Source organism: Brassica rapa, chromosome A05 (genome assembly GCF_000309985.2).
Source record: "Brassica rapa cultivar Chiifu-401-42 chromosome A05, CAAS_Brap_v3.01, whole genome shotgun sequence".
Classification (NCBI taxonomy): Eukaryota; Viridiplantae; Streptophyta; class Magnoliopsida; order Brassicales; family Brassicaceae; genus Brassica; species Brassica rapa.
The window spans coordinates 24,172,890-24,186,340 of record NC_024799.2 but is presented as its reverse complement, the minus strand read 5'-3'; the positions used below and the strand labels follow the sequence as shown (position 1 = coordinate 24,186,340).

At 38.8% G+C, this 13,451-nt stretch overlaps 4 protein-coding genes across 10 annotated transcripts; 1 reads left to right on the top strand and 3 right to left on the bottom strand.

Moving 5' to 3' along the window:
* On the bottom strand, window positions 1–3,513 carry LOC103870130 (YTH domain-containing protein ECT2). Its single transcript, XM_009148242.3, has 9 exons — window positions 3,254–3,513; window positions 2,963–3,039; window positions 2,718–2,862; window positions 2,557–2,624; window positions 1,930–2,469; window positions 1,265–1,837; window positions 954–1,166; window positions 713–859; window positions 1–618 (listed from the first exon to the last, which is right to left on the bottom strand). Exons 1-9 carry the CDS (start codon window positions 3,270–3,272, stop codon window positions 466–468), a joined length of 1,935 nt encoding a protein of 644 aa, XP_009146490.1. The 5' UTR covers window positions 3,273–3,513; the 3' UTR covers window positions 1–465.
* Window positions 3,514–4,278: 765 nt separating this feature from the next.
* On the top strand, window positions 4,279–7,478 carry LOC103870129 (chaperonin 60 subunit beta 2, chloroplastic). Of its 7 annotated transcripts, none has more exons than XM_033291596.1 (12): window positions 4,280–4,458; window positions 4,630–4,690; window positions 4,758–4,886; window positions 4,966–5,253; window positions 5,638–5,868; window positions 5,949–6,183; window positions 6,265–6,434; window positions 6,507–6,584; window positions 6,662–6,733; window positions 6,807–6,965; window positions 7,062–7,164; window positions 7,263–7,478. In XM_033291596.1, exons 2-12 carry the CDS (start codon window positions 4,637–4,639, stop codon window positions 7,277–7,279), a joined length of 1,536 nt encoding a protein of 511 aa, XP_033147487.1. In that variant the 5' UTR covers window positions 4,280–4,458; window positions 4,630–4,636; the 3' UTR covers window positions 7,280–7,478. The 7 variants fall into 7 exon arrangements, 6 of the variants coding, with proteins under 6 accessions (XP_033147487.1, XP_033147488.1, XP_033147490.1 ...); XM_033291597.1 differs by having other exon boundaries at window positions 4,380–4,485; XM_033291599.1 differs by having other exon boundaries at window positions 4,384–4,458; window positions 4,761–4,886.
* A 152-nt stretch (window positions 7,479–7,630) lies between these two features.
* LOC103870128 lies at window positions 7,631–9,072 on the bottom strand. Its single transcript, XM_009148237.3, has 2 exons — window positions 8,048–9,072; window positions 7,631–7,955 (listed from the first exon to the last, which is right to left on the bottom strand). Exons 1-2 carry the CDS (start codon window positions 8,476–8,478, stop codon window positions 7,898–7,900), a joined length of 489 nt encoding a protein of 162 aa, XP_009146485.1. The 5' UTR covers window positions 8,479–9,072; the 3' UTR covers window positions 7,631–7,897.
* Window positions 9,073–10,012: 940 nt separating this feature from the next.
* On the bottom strand, window positions 10,013–13,437 carry LOC103870126 (lysine--tRNA ligase, chloroplastic/mitochondrial). Its single transcript, XM_009148236.3, has 14 exons — window positions 13,112–13,437; window positions 12,781–12,999; window positions 12,571–12,682; window positions 12,369–12,477; window positions 12,212–12,269; window positions 12,004–12,072; window positions 11,809–11,916; window positions 11,636–11,728; window positions 11,445–11,549; window positions 11,158–11,364; window positions 10,992–11,086; window positions 10,801–10,891; window positions 10,478–10,666; window positions 10,013–10,342 (listed from the first exon to the last, which is right to left on the bottom strand). Exons 1-14 carry the CDS (start codon window positions 13,376–13,378, stop codon window positions 10,250–10,252), a joined length of 1,815 nt encoding a protein of 604 aa, XP_009146484.2. The 5' UTR covers window positions 13,379–13,437; the 3' UTR covers window positions 10,013–10,249.
* Window positions 13,438–13,451: the final 14 nt, after the last annotated feature.

Sequence of the window (13,451 nt, the reverse complement as noted above, 5' to 3'; positions counted from 1 at the left end):
GATGCTAACAGACCTCAAATAGAGTCATGTCTGAACCCAAACAAGAAACAGGAGAATAGAAAAAGGGGGAAAATAAACAAAAATCTGCCCATCAATCCAACAGAAATGGAAACAACTCCCACCCTGCTATTATATCCTCTTTCTCTTACTTTTCCCACAATTTAGTAGGTCCTATAAGCATTTTACAAGGCAGGAGGATCAACGACAGAACATGAAAAAAAAAGAAAAGAAAAAACTGTAAAGACAAAGGTAAAAAGAGAACACGAAAAGATTGAAGAAACAATAAAACTGGGACATTTAACTTCTAAGGGCATAGAAACAGAATCTCGGTCTCAGGTACTAAGGCTCTTCCTTCCATGCTTCAAAGCTCACGGCACTTCTCTAGAGAAACTGTAAACGGGACTGTTCATATCTTCTTCTCTCTTGTTGCGTTTAATGCACAAGCCGTGAGCTACATCGCCTAATCTAGCAACCATTTGCCACCACACTGACTGGTTTTGCAACAGACCCATTCTCATCAGCCTTGACATCACTGGTAGCAGGAGGAGATTCCTTCTTAGCCGAATCAGCAGTTGCGGTTTCCTTTTTCTCATCTGCTGTAGTCTTCTCCTCACTTACCTGTTAAATTTAAGTTCATTTAGATGTTAGATGAACACTGTTGTACACTATAACTACGAAGGAGTTCTAGAACTGTTAGCATGTATGTTCTAACCTGTTTCTGGGATTGCTGTTGCTTAGCCTTCTTCTCCAAGATGGTCTTTTGCCTAACCTCATAGAAGGAAAAGTCATCCAAAATGCAAGTCTTGCTTGTATGCTCCTTGAAAATCTTCACAATCTTCAAGCCTTGCTCCAACTTGACCTGTCATACGATCCCACACAACAAACTTCAACACACGGGAAGAAAAATAGAGGACACAACTTAATGAGATGTAAAGGCTTCACAGGTCTGTTACCTCTTGTGTGTCTCTACTGTTGGTGACAGACTTGTTCTCATTGTTCTCAAGGGTAATGTGTTTCAGCAAGCTGTTGGGAACATCCTTCACAATATGCCACTTGAGAGGGAAAGAGCCAGTCCACTTGTCTTGCTGCCAGTACTCCACATTTGTGTTGAAATCAACTGGTCCTGTCATTTCAGCAAGCCCAACAAATTGTCCACTTGCATTGACCTGGAAGACAAAAACAAGAGATGAATATTAGCTCCAACATCATCAAACAAAGTAACAGAAAGCAATGCATGATTGATTTGAGGATTATTAAAACATACCGAGAAAAAGAGAAAGATAGGACAGCCGCCTGGCTTCTGCTGAGCTTCCTGGTACGCTGCAGCAAGCTTCTTGTTTCCATTTGGGGTGCTAGCCCAAACGTTATACTTGATGCTCTTGTGCACATCATCTTCACTGTAGGACTTGATGACGAAGAACATAGCATTCTCATAATCCACTGGGAAATCTTCTTTGTTGTACTGTTCTCTGTCAGGAACAATGCAAGTGTTCTCCGTCTCCACAGCCTCAGCTACATTCTGCTCCTTCACCTCTAAGCTATCTTCTGAATTTTCCTTCTGGTTCTTTGTACCCTTCGCTCTAGGTCCCCTGTTAAGTTCATTCAACCCATCTGCGTTGTTCTCATTTCCATAGAAGGAACTGTTACCCCTTCCCCAGTTTCTGTATCTGTTGTCTGTTGTGCTCACCCATCCTCTTCCATTTGTTCTTGAATCATACCCAGAAGAACCATAACTCATACCAGATCTCCCTGAGCTTCCATAGCTACCATATACCTTGTTCTGATACACCCTGTTGTAGTATCCCTGACCTGTACCGTAGCCTGTCATTGAGGCAGGCTGGTGCAAAAGAAAACATTGATTAAGGACCAATTTTTAGTCCAATAAAAATAGCGTTCGTCAATACAAGGAAATACAGAAAAATAACATACCGTGTAATGGGAATTTGAGCGGTAATTTTGATTCCTCGATGATGGTACAGTAGTTGCCTTAGAATAGGAGGAAGCAACTCCACTACCAGATCTCTGCACATCTGAATACTTAGAGCCGTCGTAACATGGCACAGGAGCATAAAACCCATCATAACCATACCCACCAGCAAAACCTCCTCCCGGAGCACCGTTTCCATACAAATTGCTTGCGGTGTTATGTGTGGTCTGGTTATTTGGTTTCCCTGTAACTGCTCCGTTGCTTCCCTTGGCCATACCAGTAGCAGATGCAACATTCTTAGTTTCCGCTGTCTTCACACCACCAGCTTTGTTTGCAGAGAGATCTCCCTGGTTAGGGGTCGCAACAGACGAAGCAAAAGCTCCAGTGGGGAAAAAGGCAGGATACTGGTACTGCTGCTGAGCACCATACAACTGCCCATCTCCGCCAACCTGTGGACCAGGGCTTGTCGCTGGCGAGTAAGGATAAGCCGCATACCCATAACTCTGAGGATACACAATAGAGCCATTCTCTCCATAAATTCCCTGGAAAAAGCCATCCGAAGCTGTTAAGCAGAGCAGATGCGAACACAAAACAAAACTACACAATGAACCTAGTAAGCACACACTTACAGAGCTCATGTCAACACCTTCAGGATTCTGGTAACCAGTGTATTCGCTCCAGTCACCATTCCCATATCCTGAAAGTTAATAAAACGAGATAAACTTGTTAAGCACAAGCGAGTGAAGTGGATGTTACTAAAGATTGTAAAATGAGTTTAGAACGAAGCTACCTCCATAATAAAACTGCGGGTAAGCATTGGGAACATAGCAAACAGAAGGGTCAACAGCATCACTGGGAAGCAATGGAGTCAAAGAACGGTCATAGGTAGGAACTTGACCATGTGAATCCACACCTCCATACTGGTAAACAGCAGTCTGCACAAACAAATCACAAAAGCACACTGCTTGTTATACAAAAAAAAAAAACTAAATGGCAAACACACATAGTAAAAGATAAAACTTTTCCACTCCACACCTTCTTGTTAGGCTCAGGGATCTCGGAAGCTTTGGCTTGTGGGTCCAAAGAGAGCTTCTGCAACATATCAGCAGATTCTAGAAACATCAAGGTGAGTCAAGGAAACAAAGACACAACCATTAGAACAGTGTAAAGGAACCATCTTTATCCCTAACAACTAACAAAACCCCAAATCTAAATCTACTTAAATCGAAAATCGAAAATCACATCAATTAAACAGAGAACGAAGCTCGAATCGAGATCCAATCACGGAGAAAACACAGATCGATGAGAAACGTAGGCAAAGGATACGATCAGCAACGGTAGCCATGATAATCAGATTGATAGATCCTTCTCGGATAAAGGGGGATGCGGCCAAAAGAGAGGAAGATAGAAACCCTAAACAGAATCAGGAGATCGAATCTAGGGTTTAAGAGATGAGAAGGAGGAGAAGCTGGCCGCAGCCGCCAAGGGGCAAAGGAGAGAAGGGAAGGGTTTTTCTTCGGGGAAGAGAAAAAAACAAAAGGGTTTTGTTTCTCTGCCTTCCACTGGTTCAAATAGATCCGATCCATTCCCACGATTATCTTTTTTTTTTATATATATTTATTTATTTCTTCCGGTTTAAGATATTTCCTCTTTGGTTATAAAGACTTGAGGACTTGACCTTCTGGTTTTTGGTAATTACCACCAAATTTCACACTCTGGTAATCTTTTGAATAGATACAAATCTTTACTGTGTTCAAATCTTTGATATATTTTGCCTTAAAAACATCTAAAATACGTTGAATTTAGAGCGATATTGAGTAAAAGTCAAAAGTCATATTCTTTCGTTAATCTTCCATATAATTATCAAATGTACTATTTACATAATTAAATGTTTGTTGAAAGTTTTATATGTACAATCAAAACATAGTGGAATATGAAGAAATAAATACAAATCTATACTATGTTCAAATCAAATCTATAATATATATGCCTAAAAACATCTAAAATACATTGAATATATAGCAATGTTGGGTGAAAGTCAAAAGTCATATTTTCCCTAAACCTTCCATATAATTACCAATTTACTATATTTAATTTGAATTTTTATTATGTTCAGTCAAAACCTCACTGTAAATATTTTTTTTCTATAGGAAAATAAAGAAATAAAACATTTACCTCAAGTATAAGTTAATGGGCCAATTCCAAGGCTATCCAATATGGGCCTCTTGTTCATCTTCAGGCCCTAATAAGCCGGACCGGAACGTGGCCCGTATATAGACCCAGGATCCGAGTACTCTGACTCTCGAGTGTTCGTCTAATTAATGTCCGAACCAAACAGTAATGCATCCAACTGTAACGAATAGTACATCCAACCGTTCAAAGATTTGCTAAGTAATCATTGCGCTTTGTGTTTTTTTTTTCGTAAAAGACGAAACAAAACTAATCATTGCGCGCCTTTATAACAACGAGAAGTCATGGTAGCAAGTACCATCTTCATTTCCTCTAAAAGATAGAATAAAATACTCTCCGGTGTAAGTCTCCCACCGCTTCTCCTCACGGTGACTGTCGTCCTTATTAAATCTATTGAGCTCAGTGTTTGTGTTCATGCATGTTTGGCCCATGAAACTATAGTCTTTGAGAAAGAGTGTTTTTAACCCATTTTCACACTATGTTTTGTTTTGTTCTGACTATTGGATTTGCAGTGCGAGCATGGATGCTTTTGAGAGAAAGTACAGATCACATGGTGTTAATGTTACTTCGGAGGTATGAAGTTATTGTCTCTTCGTTATATTCATTTCATATTCCAAGCGTGAGGTTTTCTTCTGGTTAGGAGGATTACTTTGAGGAGCCTGTTGAGAACATTGGTGCAAAGCTTGCTAGGCAAGCAGCTGCAAAGACCAGTGACTTGGCTGGTCATGGTGTTGTTCTTGCACAAGGTTTTATTGATGAGTGTGTCAAGGTTTGGTACATTCTTCTCTCGGTTTTCTCTCATGTAAACTCAGTTTAATAATCATCTTATATATTTTGTTGTTTTTCAGGTGGTGGCTGATGGTGTAAACCCTGTATTGGTCTCTAAAGGCATTGACAAGACAGAAAAGGTTTTGGTTTACGAGCTAGACCTAATGTCTAAGGGCCGTAACGCGGGAAACGACCCTGAAGCTGGAAGTATGATTGCTGAAGCAAAGAGAAGAGTTGCCAAGAACGATGTGTTGGTCATTGATGAGGGCAAAAGCGCTGAGAATAATGTTTACGCAGACTATGGTAATGGTTGCGAATACTATATGGTGAACACTGAGAGACTGTTGGGGGAGTACCATAATTGTGAGGTAAGTAACATAAAATTTTATTAGTTTTATTTATAAAATAACTTAAATTAAAAAAAATGAATATATAATCTTTATAAAATCTACATTTTTCTAAAAATTTGTGTTTTATAAAAAATTAATTTTAAAAATTTATGGAACATATAGTTTCACTAATTTTTTGAAAGTAAACTTGTATATTTTTCACAGATTGGATGAAATATACGTAAATATTGACAAATATAAATATCTATAAACTTTCCAGATATCCAAAAAACTAATATCTATATTGTTCAAAGCAAATCAAATCAAATAGAAAATCAGACGTCTTTAAAATACGAATCAAATCACAAATACTGAAAATTATGGTATAATTCGATCTATGTCCATCCTATTGTGTCATTGTAGGTACAGGTTCAAGACAGTGAAGTTGCAGATGTTAGCAACCCTGAAGCTGTAAGAATGATTGCTGAAGCAAAGAGCAAAGTTGGCAAGAACGGTGTGGTGGTCATTGATGAGGGCAAAAGCGCTGAGAATAAAGTTTACGCAGTGGAAGGAATACAATTTGACAATGGTAATGATTCCGAATACTTTATAACGGACTATGAGAGAATGTGTGTGGAGTACGATAATTGCAAGGCAAGTGTGTTATGTTCTGAACTAACTACGGATAGTGATGGCACGTAGCATAACTAAAAGTTTTCTATTTCTGCGCGCAGTTGCTTCTTGTTGACCATAAGATTACCAATGAAAGAGAGCTTGTTGAGTTTATGGAGAATGTGACTAGAGGTGGAGACCCCATCATCATAATCGCAGAAGACATTGAGAAAGAACCTTTAGATACTCTGGTTGTTAGAAAGTCTAGAGGGAAATGGAACGTCGCATCAGTTAAGGCTCCTGGTTCTGGAGAGCTCAAGAGCCAGTACCTTGACGATATCGCCATTATAACTGGAGGTAACAATCATCAATGTGGCCTCCTGTATAGGAATCATCATTACACTGTTTAAAAAAAAAAAAATCTATTTGTGTGTGCAGCAACTGTGATAAGAGAAGAAGATGGTCTTACTCTGGACAAAGCTGGGAAAGAGGTTTTGGGTAATGCCTATAAAGTTGTCATCACCAAGGAGATGACAACCATTGTGGGCGATGGCACCACACATGAAGCAGTGAGCAAGCGTGTTGCAGAGATTAAGAGTCTTATTGAGGTATATGTGTTGAGTCAAACCGTGGAAGTAGTCTACTTCATTGTACTAATAACTAAGTATATGGTTGTGCAGCAAGCGGAGCGAGGCTCTGAGAAGGAAACATTGAACGAGAGACTTGCTAAGCTTTCTGGTGGAGTTGCTGTAATACAGGTAAACAGTATCCACGTGGGTTCTTCTTAATACACAACATAAGAATGTGTTTGGTGACTACCCCATCTTGTTTAAAGGTTGGAGGACAAACTGAGACAGAGCGCATAGAAAAGAAGCTAAGCTTTGAAGAAGCCCTTAACGGTACAAAGGTGATTTTTTTCTTAAAACCCGAGGAGTTTGTTATACGATTTTGATCTTAATGATCTCATTGGGTTTCTTCAGGGTAGTGTTGTTGGTGGTGGTTGCACTCTCCTTGGTCTTGCGGCCAAGGTTGATGCCATCAAGGATACTCTTGAAAACGAGGAAGAGAAGGTTGGAGCAGACATCGTTAAAAAGGGACTGAGTAACGCTGGTGAGGGTGGAAGCGTTGTGAGCGAGAAGGTAACAACAACATGACAATGAAAAAGCTCTACTCTAAACTAAGTTGCTGCAACAGAACTATTTGATAATAAATATCTGCAATTTTTTTTTTTGCAGGTTCTAAGAGGTTCCTTGGAACATGCTGCCTCTGCTGCAAAGAAGTTCCTGATGTCTGGGATTAAGGAGCCTGAAGCTGGCAACCCAATGAACAACATCTCAGGTTAGTCCAGATACTCTTCTTACACGGGAGCTTGGACAACAACATTAAAACTCATGTTTCTTCATCACTGAATCTCTTTTGACTTTTGTTTGTTTCAGGGTGGTTACTGAGATAGATCAGCCGGGTTCGCTCTTGGACACGAGAGAGAGAGATGATCATATTCCAAAATAAGCAAGGATTATTCTACTAGCTTGCAAACAAATAATGTAATAATGTAATGGCTTTTTAAACCAGAGAATAATGTGATCATTAGATCATCATATGCATGGAATAATTTTTAATAAATTGTCAGTGTTGTAATGACTTTTGAACCAGAGAATAATGTGTTCATTAGAACACCAAGTCATTAGATTTTATCTAATTGCATATGTTCTAAGTTAGATTTGAAGGTCAAGACAACCATATGCTTAAAATGAGAAACTGAACAACTCCAGAATATAATTATCACACTCAAAGCTTCTTGAAATATAGAGTGAGAGAGCCATTCACTAACTGGTCATAGAAAACAATTCTTTTCACAATCCTAATACCGCAACAGAATGCTACCATTCTATATTTGGAAACATCATATAACCTCAGGCTAGCAAATGTAGATTGGTTCAAGAACATAGTGGCAGATTCTACTACTATATGTACTACTACTACCTCAATGTATATGGATTCCAAAGCTAAAGCCACAAGAAGACCAACAGCTTCTTCACCTTTCACCATTGCCTTAACTAAACAGGATTGATCACAGAATAACGCAAACACAGCTTCTATCGCCATCATATCTGATCTCTTCTTCTTCACTGCAAATAAAACAAGTAATCAGATAAATGCAAGTACAACTTTGAAGTGTGAATAGAGTAAAAGATTCAATCTTTCATATCAAGAGACTAACCTAGACTCGAATTCACGGATCTCAGCAAGCTCTTTCCCCATCAAATCCACCCACTGCACCTTCTTCTTCTCCCTTCTCTCACCATCCTCTGAATCTAAAGTTTCCTTTTTTAGACTGCTCTTCAGAATCTCTCCATTACTTTGACCTTCCTCTAAGGCACAATCTTCTTCCTTTCCCTCTACAGCACACTCTTCTTCTGTTCCCTCATTCACCAAACTATCAACATGATCAACAACTTCCTCTACTTGTGCATCAACATACTGATCATCATCATTGTCATCAACAACCGAAGAGACTTGAGGAGGAGGAGTGTCCTCCAATTTCAGAGAACCAGATGCGTAGATGTGAGGAGAAGGCTTACAGAAGCAGATGAAAGAAGGGCACTGGATCTTACAAAGCAAAACCCTCATCAAAACATATGTTCCAATCATCAACCAATTCAACAAGATCTCTTTTGTCTTTGGCAAAGTTAGAAACTTTGTGTGCCCATTGATATGCCCAGATTGAGAAAAGGACACACTTTTGATTTCTGAATAAAAAGTAGAAACAGAGCAGCAAAGAAGTTAGTATATATCTCTCGTCTTGGATAGAATCCAAAGACCATAAATAACGAGTTGATCAGATGAGGGAGAGCAGACAAAAGTACAGGGACCAAACAATACTAGTAATTGAAAAAAGAACATATTCCAGTTGATAACAATCAACCATGGTAATAAAGCAAAAAAGAAAAGTAGAGTATTTACTTTTATGATTTGAGAGTGACAATGATGGCATCGTTTTGAGATTTTCAAAAACCCTTTAGTTTGTTTTCACTCACAGATAAAGTAAACTCCTCGAATTTGCTTTCTCTAAAAAGGTGAAGTCTTTTTTAACTCTCTTCTCTTGGTTAATAATCTCTGTCTTGGATTGGATCCTCTCTGAGATCAGAGATTTTATCTGTTTTATATAATAAGAATAATAATCTTTCCTTTGTTAAAAGTAACTAATATTACATAGTTATTTTTTTATGTCATGTTTATCTATAGTTAGTATTGTATTTTAAAAGTTCTAATACAAATTAGTGTAAGTTTGGTTATGATATATGGTGACGATACTAATAAAAATAAGTAGAATATAAAAGTCTAGTTGCAAATCATATGATTATGTAATCAGTTTTGTTATCTTGTAAGTCTATATAAATATAAAATAAATGATTGATGTTAATTGAAGTTCCCACATGAAGGAATGTACTTATCAGAAGACAATTTCTATATATACTGTGTAGTTGACAAATCCAGATATGATCTATATGATGTAATCATGCAGGTCTACCAAATGTATGCAAATCTCTATTGATACACACACACACACCTAGGTATGTAAATGCGTGTGGTGATGTAGAGTATAATGATGTGACATAGGATGCTTCTGAGTTCTGACATGTATGATTTGAGATCAATTAAACTCAAAAGCCATACAACATGTTACTTGTCTCACATGTGTGTGTAGGCAACTAGGCATCAATCATTATATAATAAGTGGTCAAATACATTACATTCCACAAGTAACCTGATCAAACTCTAATGCTAAAACCTAAGAGCATTATTATACCCCAAATAGACAAAACCCAATAAACCCTTTGTATAATCCATGTTTAGACTTTCTAAACATTGGTGTTAGCTTGTCATTTTCCAAGGAAAAAAAAAGAATAATCAAATAACACTGGAAGCAATTAATCGAAAGCAATGATTAATTTTTTTTTTCTTTTGTAGCTTTGTCCCTAACCTAAACAACAGGAGATCATATTTTGTCGACACAGAATCAATCAGATAATCAGCAAAAGTAAGAGAGAAGAGAGATTGAAGCTTCATTCTCTTACAAGAAGACAGAATCAGTTTTAATCCAGTACTCTCATCATGTGTCTAATACATGCATCAGCATATTAGGAGATTTCATGAAAACGTGTAATGTTTACAATAACTCGAATGGGATAAACTAGAAGAGAGGCCACCAATAACATGATGGAACTCTTTTCGTATGTATTATTATGTCTATTTCGGTTTCAAGCACTTTTCAAGAATAAAATCATTGGATTTGTTTTAGTTATCTAATTGCGTATGTTACACATGCTTCTTGCAACTTCCTCTGGTGGAGAAATAACCAAAAAAAATACACAAAGAATGCTAAAGCTAAAACATGTATTACCCATGTTCGGCATAAGTGTTACTGCTGAACTTTCAGAACAGGAAACGCAATGACGTCTCTTATACTCGCAGAGTTTGTCAACAGCATCACCAGCCTGTCAATACCAAGCCCCTACGAGATACGGAAAAACAATAACAGTGACCTCATATAAGTACTTGAGCATACAAGCTTGGTCATGTTTTGACTAAGTAACGTCAATACTATTAATCTGAGCGTATAGAAGAAAGAAAATAAGATAGTAAGTACCATTCCAGAAGCAGGAGGCATTCCGTATTCTAGAGCAGTGAGAAAGTCTTCGTCTAGTGTCACCTCATATGATTCATCATCATCATCATCATCATCATCATCTTTCTTTGCCTTTCCCTCAGGAGTTTCTGCTGCAGCCGCCGCTCGCTTTGCGTTATGCTGCCTTACTTGCTCTTCCAACCGCCTCCTCTGCCAAATTTTAAATCATATCATTAATCTTTTATGATCCAGTGTACACAAAGAAAACTAAAAAGCAGATCATTTACTATATGCAATGTTATTCAAGAAGACACAAAAATGCGGTTATGTGGAAGATTGTATACCTGGTCCACAGGATCAGTCAATTCAGAGAATGCGTTTGCCATTTCACGGCCACAGATGAACAGCTCAAATCTTTCAGTCAAACCTGCATTACTGTTGCCACAAAGAAAAACGCCATTTACATTTATAAATGTTTTCAGAATATAAGAGGAGTGGTCTAGAAGATGGTACAGAGCTCTAGAAACAACTTTACCCGCGGTGTGGCTTGGCCAAGGGAGATATCTCGATTGGGTAGTCCAACACAAAAGTTGGCTGCACAAGCTTTGGCTCTACAACAACTTCAAAGACCTGGAAACAAGAATTGATTTCAGCAAAATAAATTTGATTCGATAGTAAACTGTTTACTGAAGTAGCTTCACCTCATTAAGAAGATGGCCTAGAGAAGAGCAAGCTCCAATTCCAGATTTGTCCTTGTGCTCAAGCACGTCTTGAAGTGCCACCAGAACTGTGTCTTTGGCCTTTCCGAGATCTTCCCCTAGCTCACTGAAATCGATTCCTGTTGCCTCTTTAACGAGATTGTGCATGGTTTCTCTCCTCCACGGCCGCTCCAGGCAGATCTCTGTTCCCTGCACAGAGCAATCACAACTCAATTTCTCAAAGACTCAGATGAGTTTATATCTTCCAAAACACGAGATGTGATACTCACCTGGTAATCAAGTGTAAGCTTCCCATTAACTGCCATTGCACATCCAGTGACGATTAGTTCGGCCATGTCCATCATGCTTTGGTAATCCGAAAAAGCTTCATACATCTAAAACAAAGATAAAACTGAACCATTCAAGAGTTTGGAAGTCCAAGAGATACAGATGATAGAGGAGAAGGCATATGTTGAAGTACCTCAATGGTTGTGAATTCAGGATTGTGACGTGTGGAAAGACCTTCGTTTCTAAATATACGACCAATTTCATACACTTTCTCAAACCCTCCAACCTGTGATCACAAAGTGGATTCTATTCAGAGAAAACATTTTACCTTCTCGGGTGATTATGAAGTTGGAAGATGTGTCTCACCAGCATTCTTTTCAAGTGAAGCTCGGTTGCAATCCTCAGGTAGAGATCCCTTCCAAGTGAGTTATGATACGTTACAAAGGGTCTAGCTTCGGCTCCACCAGCTGCTCCCTAGTTTTCACACAAGTTCATGAAACCGACTCTCATACAGGAATTGAATATCTAAGGTGAAGTTTGAGGATAAAGGTGTCCAAAAACCTGAAGAACTGGAGTTTCAACCTCCAGATATCCAGAAGACTCAACTGTCTTGCGTATCTCTGAAACTATCTACTAAGGAAAAAAACAGATAATGAGCATTATAGATCGGCGAAATAAAAATAAGTCTAACTTTCTTCTATAATAATGAAGAAGGGTATGGGATCATGGTATCATGCACAAAAGAAAATTTTATATTATGATAACCTACTTTTGCTCTTTTGCGGAACACATCAGCCACTTCAGGATTAGCAATCATATCCACATACCTAGTAAGATCAAACACAGTAAGTGGAACCTACAAATAAAAAGTATTTGCTTTCAAGAATTAGAACCACAGAACCACATAGACAGAAGACATAAGTCACCTTTGGCGGTAACGTTTATCAATATCAGTTAGTCCATGATACTTGTCAGGTAGTGGAAGGAGAGACTTTGTGAGAATTGAAAAAGAGCTCACACATATAGAAAGCTCCCCTGAAAAAAATCAGAGAGACGACAGTTAGTAAACAAACCCACAAACTAAATGCTTCTCTATTGATAAATTTAACCATTTGATTCAAGGTTCACCTTTCTCAGTCCTCTTCATTGAGCCACTAGCACCCAAAATATCACCAATGTCTATGAATGCCTTCAGCTGTTCAAACTGCTCATCTGACAGCCTTTCCTTCTCACAGTAAAGCTAAGAAACATAAACGTAGAGATTACATTCCTTCAATCAAACCAAAAGCCATCTCAATGATCTAATAAACAAAAAAAAATATTGAAGCTAGATGAAACCTGAATGGTTCCAGAGTCATCCCTTAGAGTCAAAAACGCAAGCTTCCCAAACGCTCTACGAGCAACGACTCTCCCAGCTATAGAAACACGATCACTCTCGTCGTTTAACTCTTCGCCGTTCTCTAGATGCTTATATATCTCTTGGAGCTGATTTGCACTGTGGCTCTTCTCCCACTTGTAAGCATAAGGCTCAACACCTTGACCTCTCAGCTCTTCAACCTAATGAACCATTATCAAAATCAAACATGACCACGTGGATAAAGACAATGTCTTGATACAAAAGAAAGTAGCTTCAGACACCATGATAGTAATAAACTTGCAAAGATGAGACCTTTTTTAGACGAATGGAGCGGATAGCCTCGCGATCGGAGGTGGAATTGGAAGAAGAAGCTGCCCTTCTGTTTCGGCCGGAGGGTTTGGGAGTTTCAGCCGTTGCGGCATTTGAGGAAGAAGAAGAAGAAGAAGCGGCGGAGGCGCATCGGAGCATCAGTGATGAGTGGTGGGATCTTCTTCCGTATATTGCGGTAGAAGAAGAAGATAGACGGAGTAGTTGCCTCAGCGGAGACGCCGTTAGACTCCATACTTTCAGGGCCTCCATCTCTCGCTCTCCGGTGCTCTGCCTTTGACTAGTGCTGCTGCTGCTGCTTTCCCTGTGGATAGGTGGAAGCAGA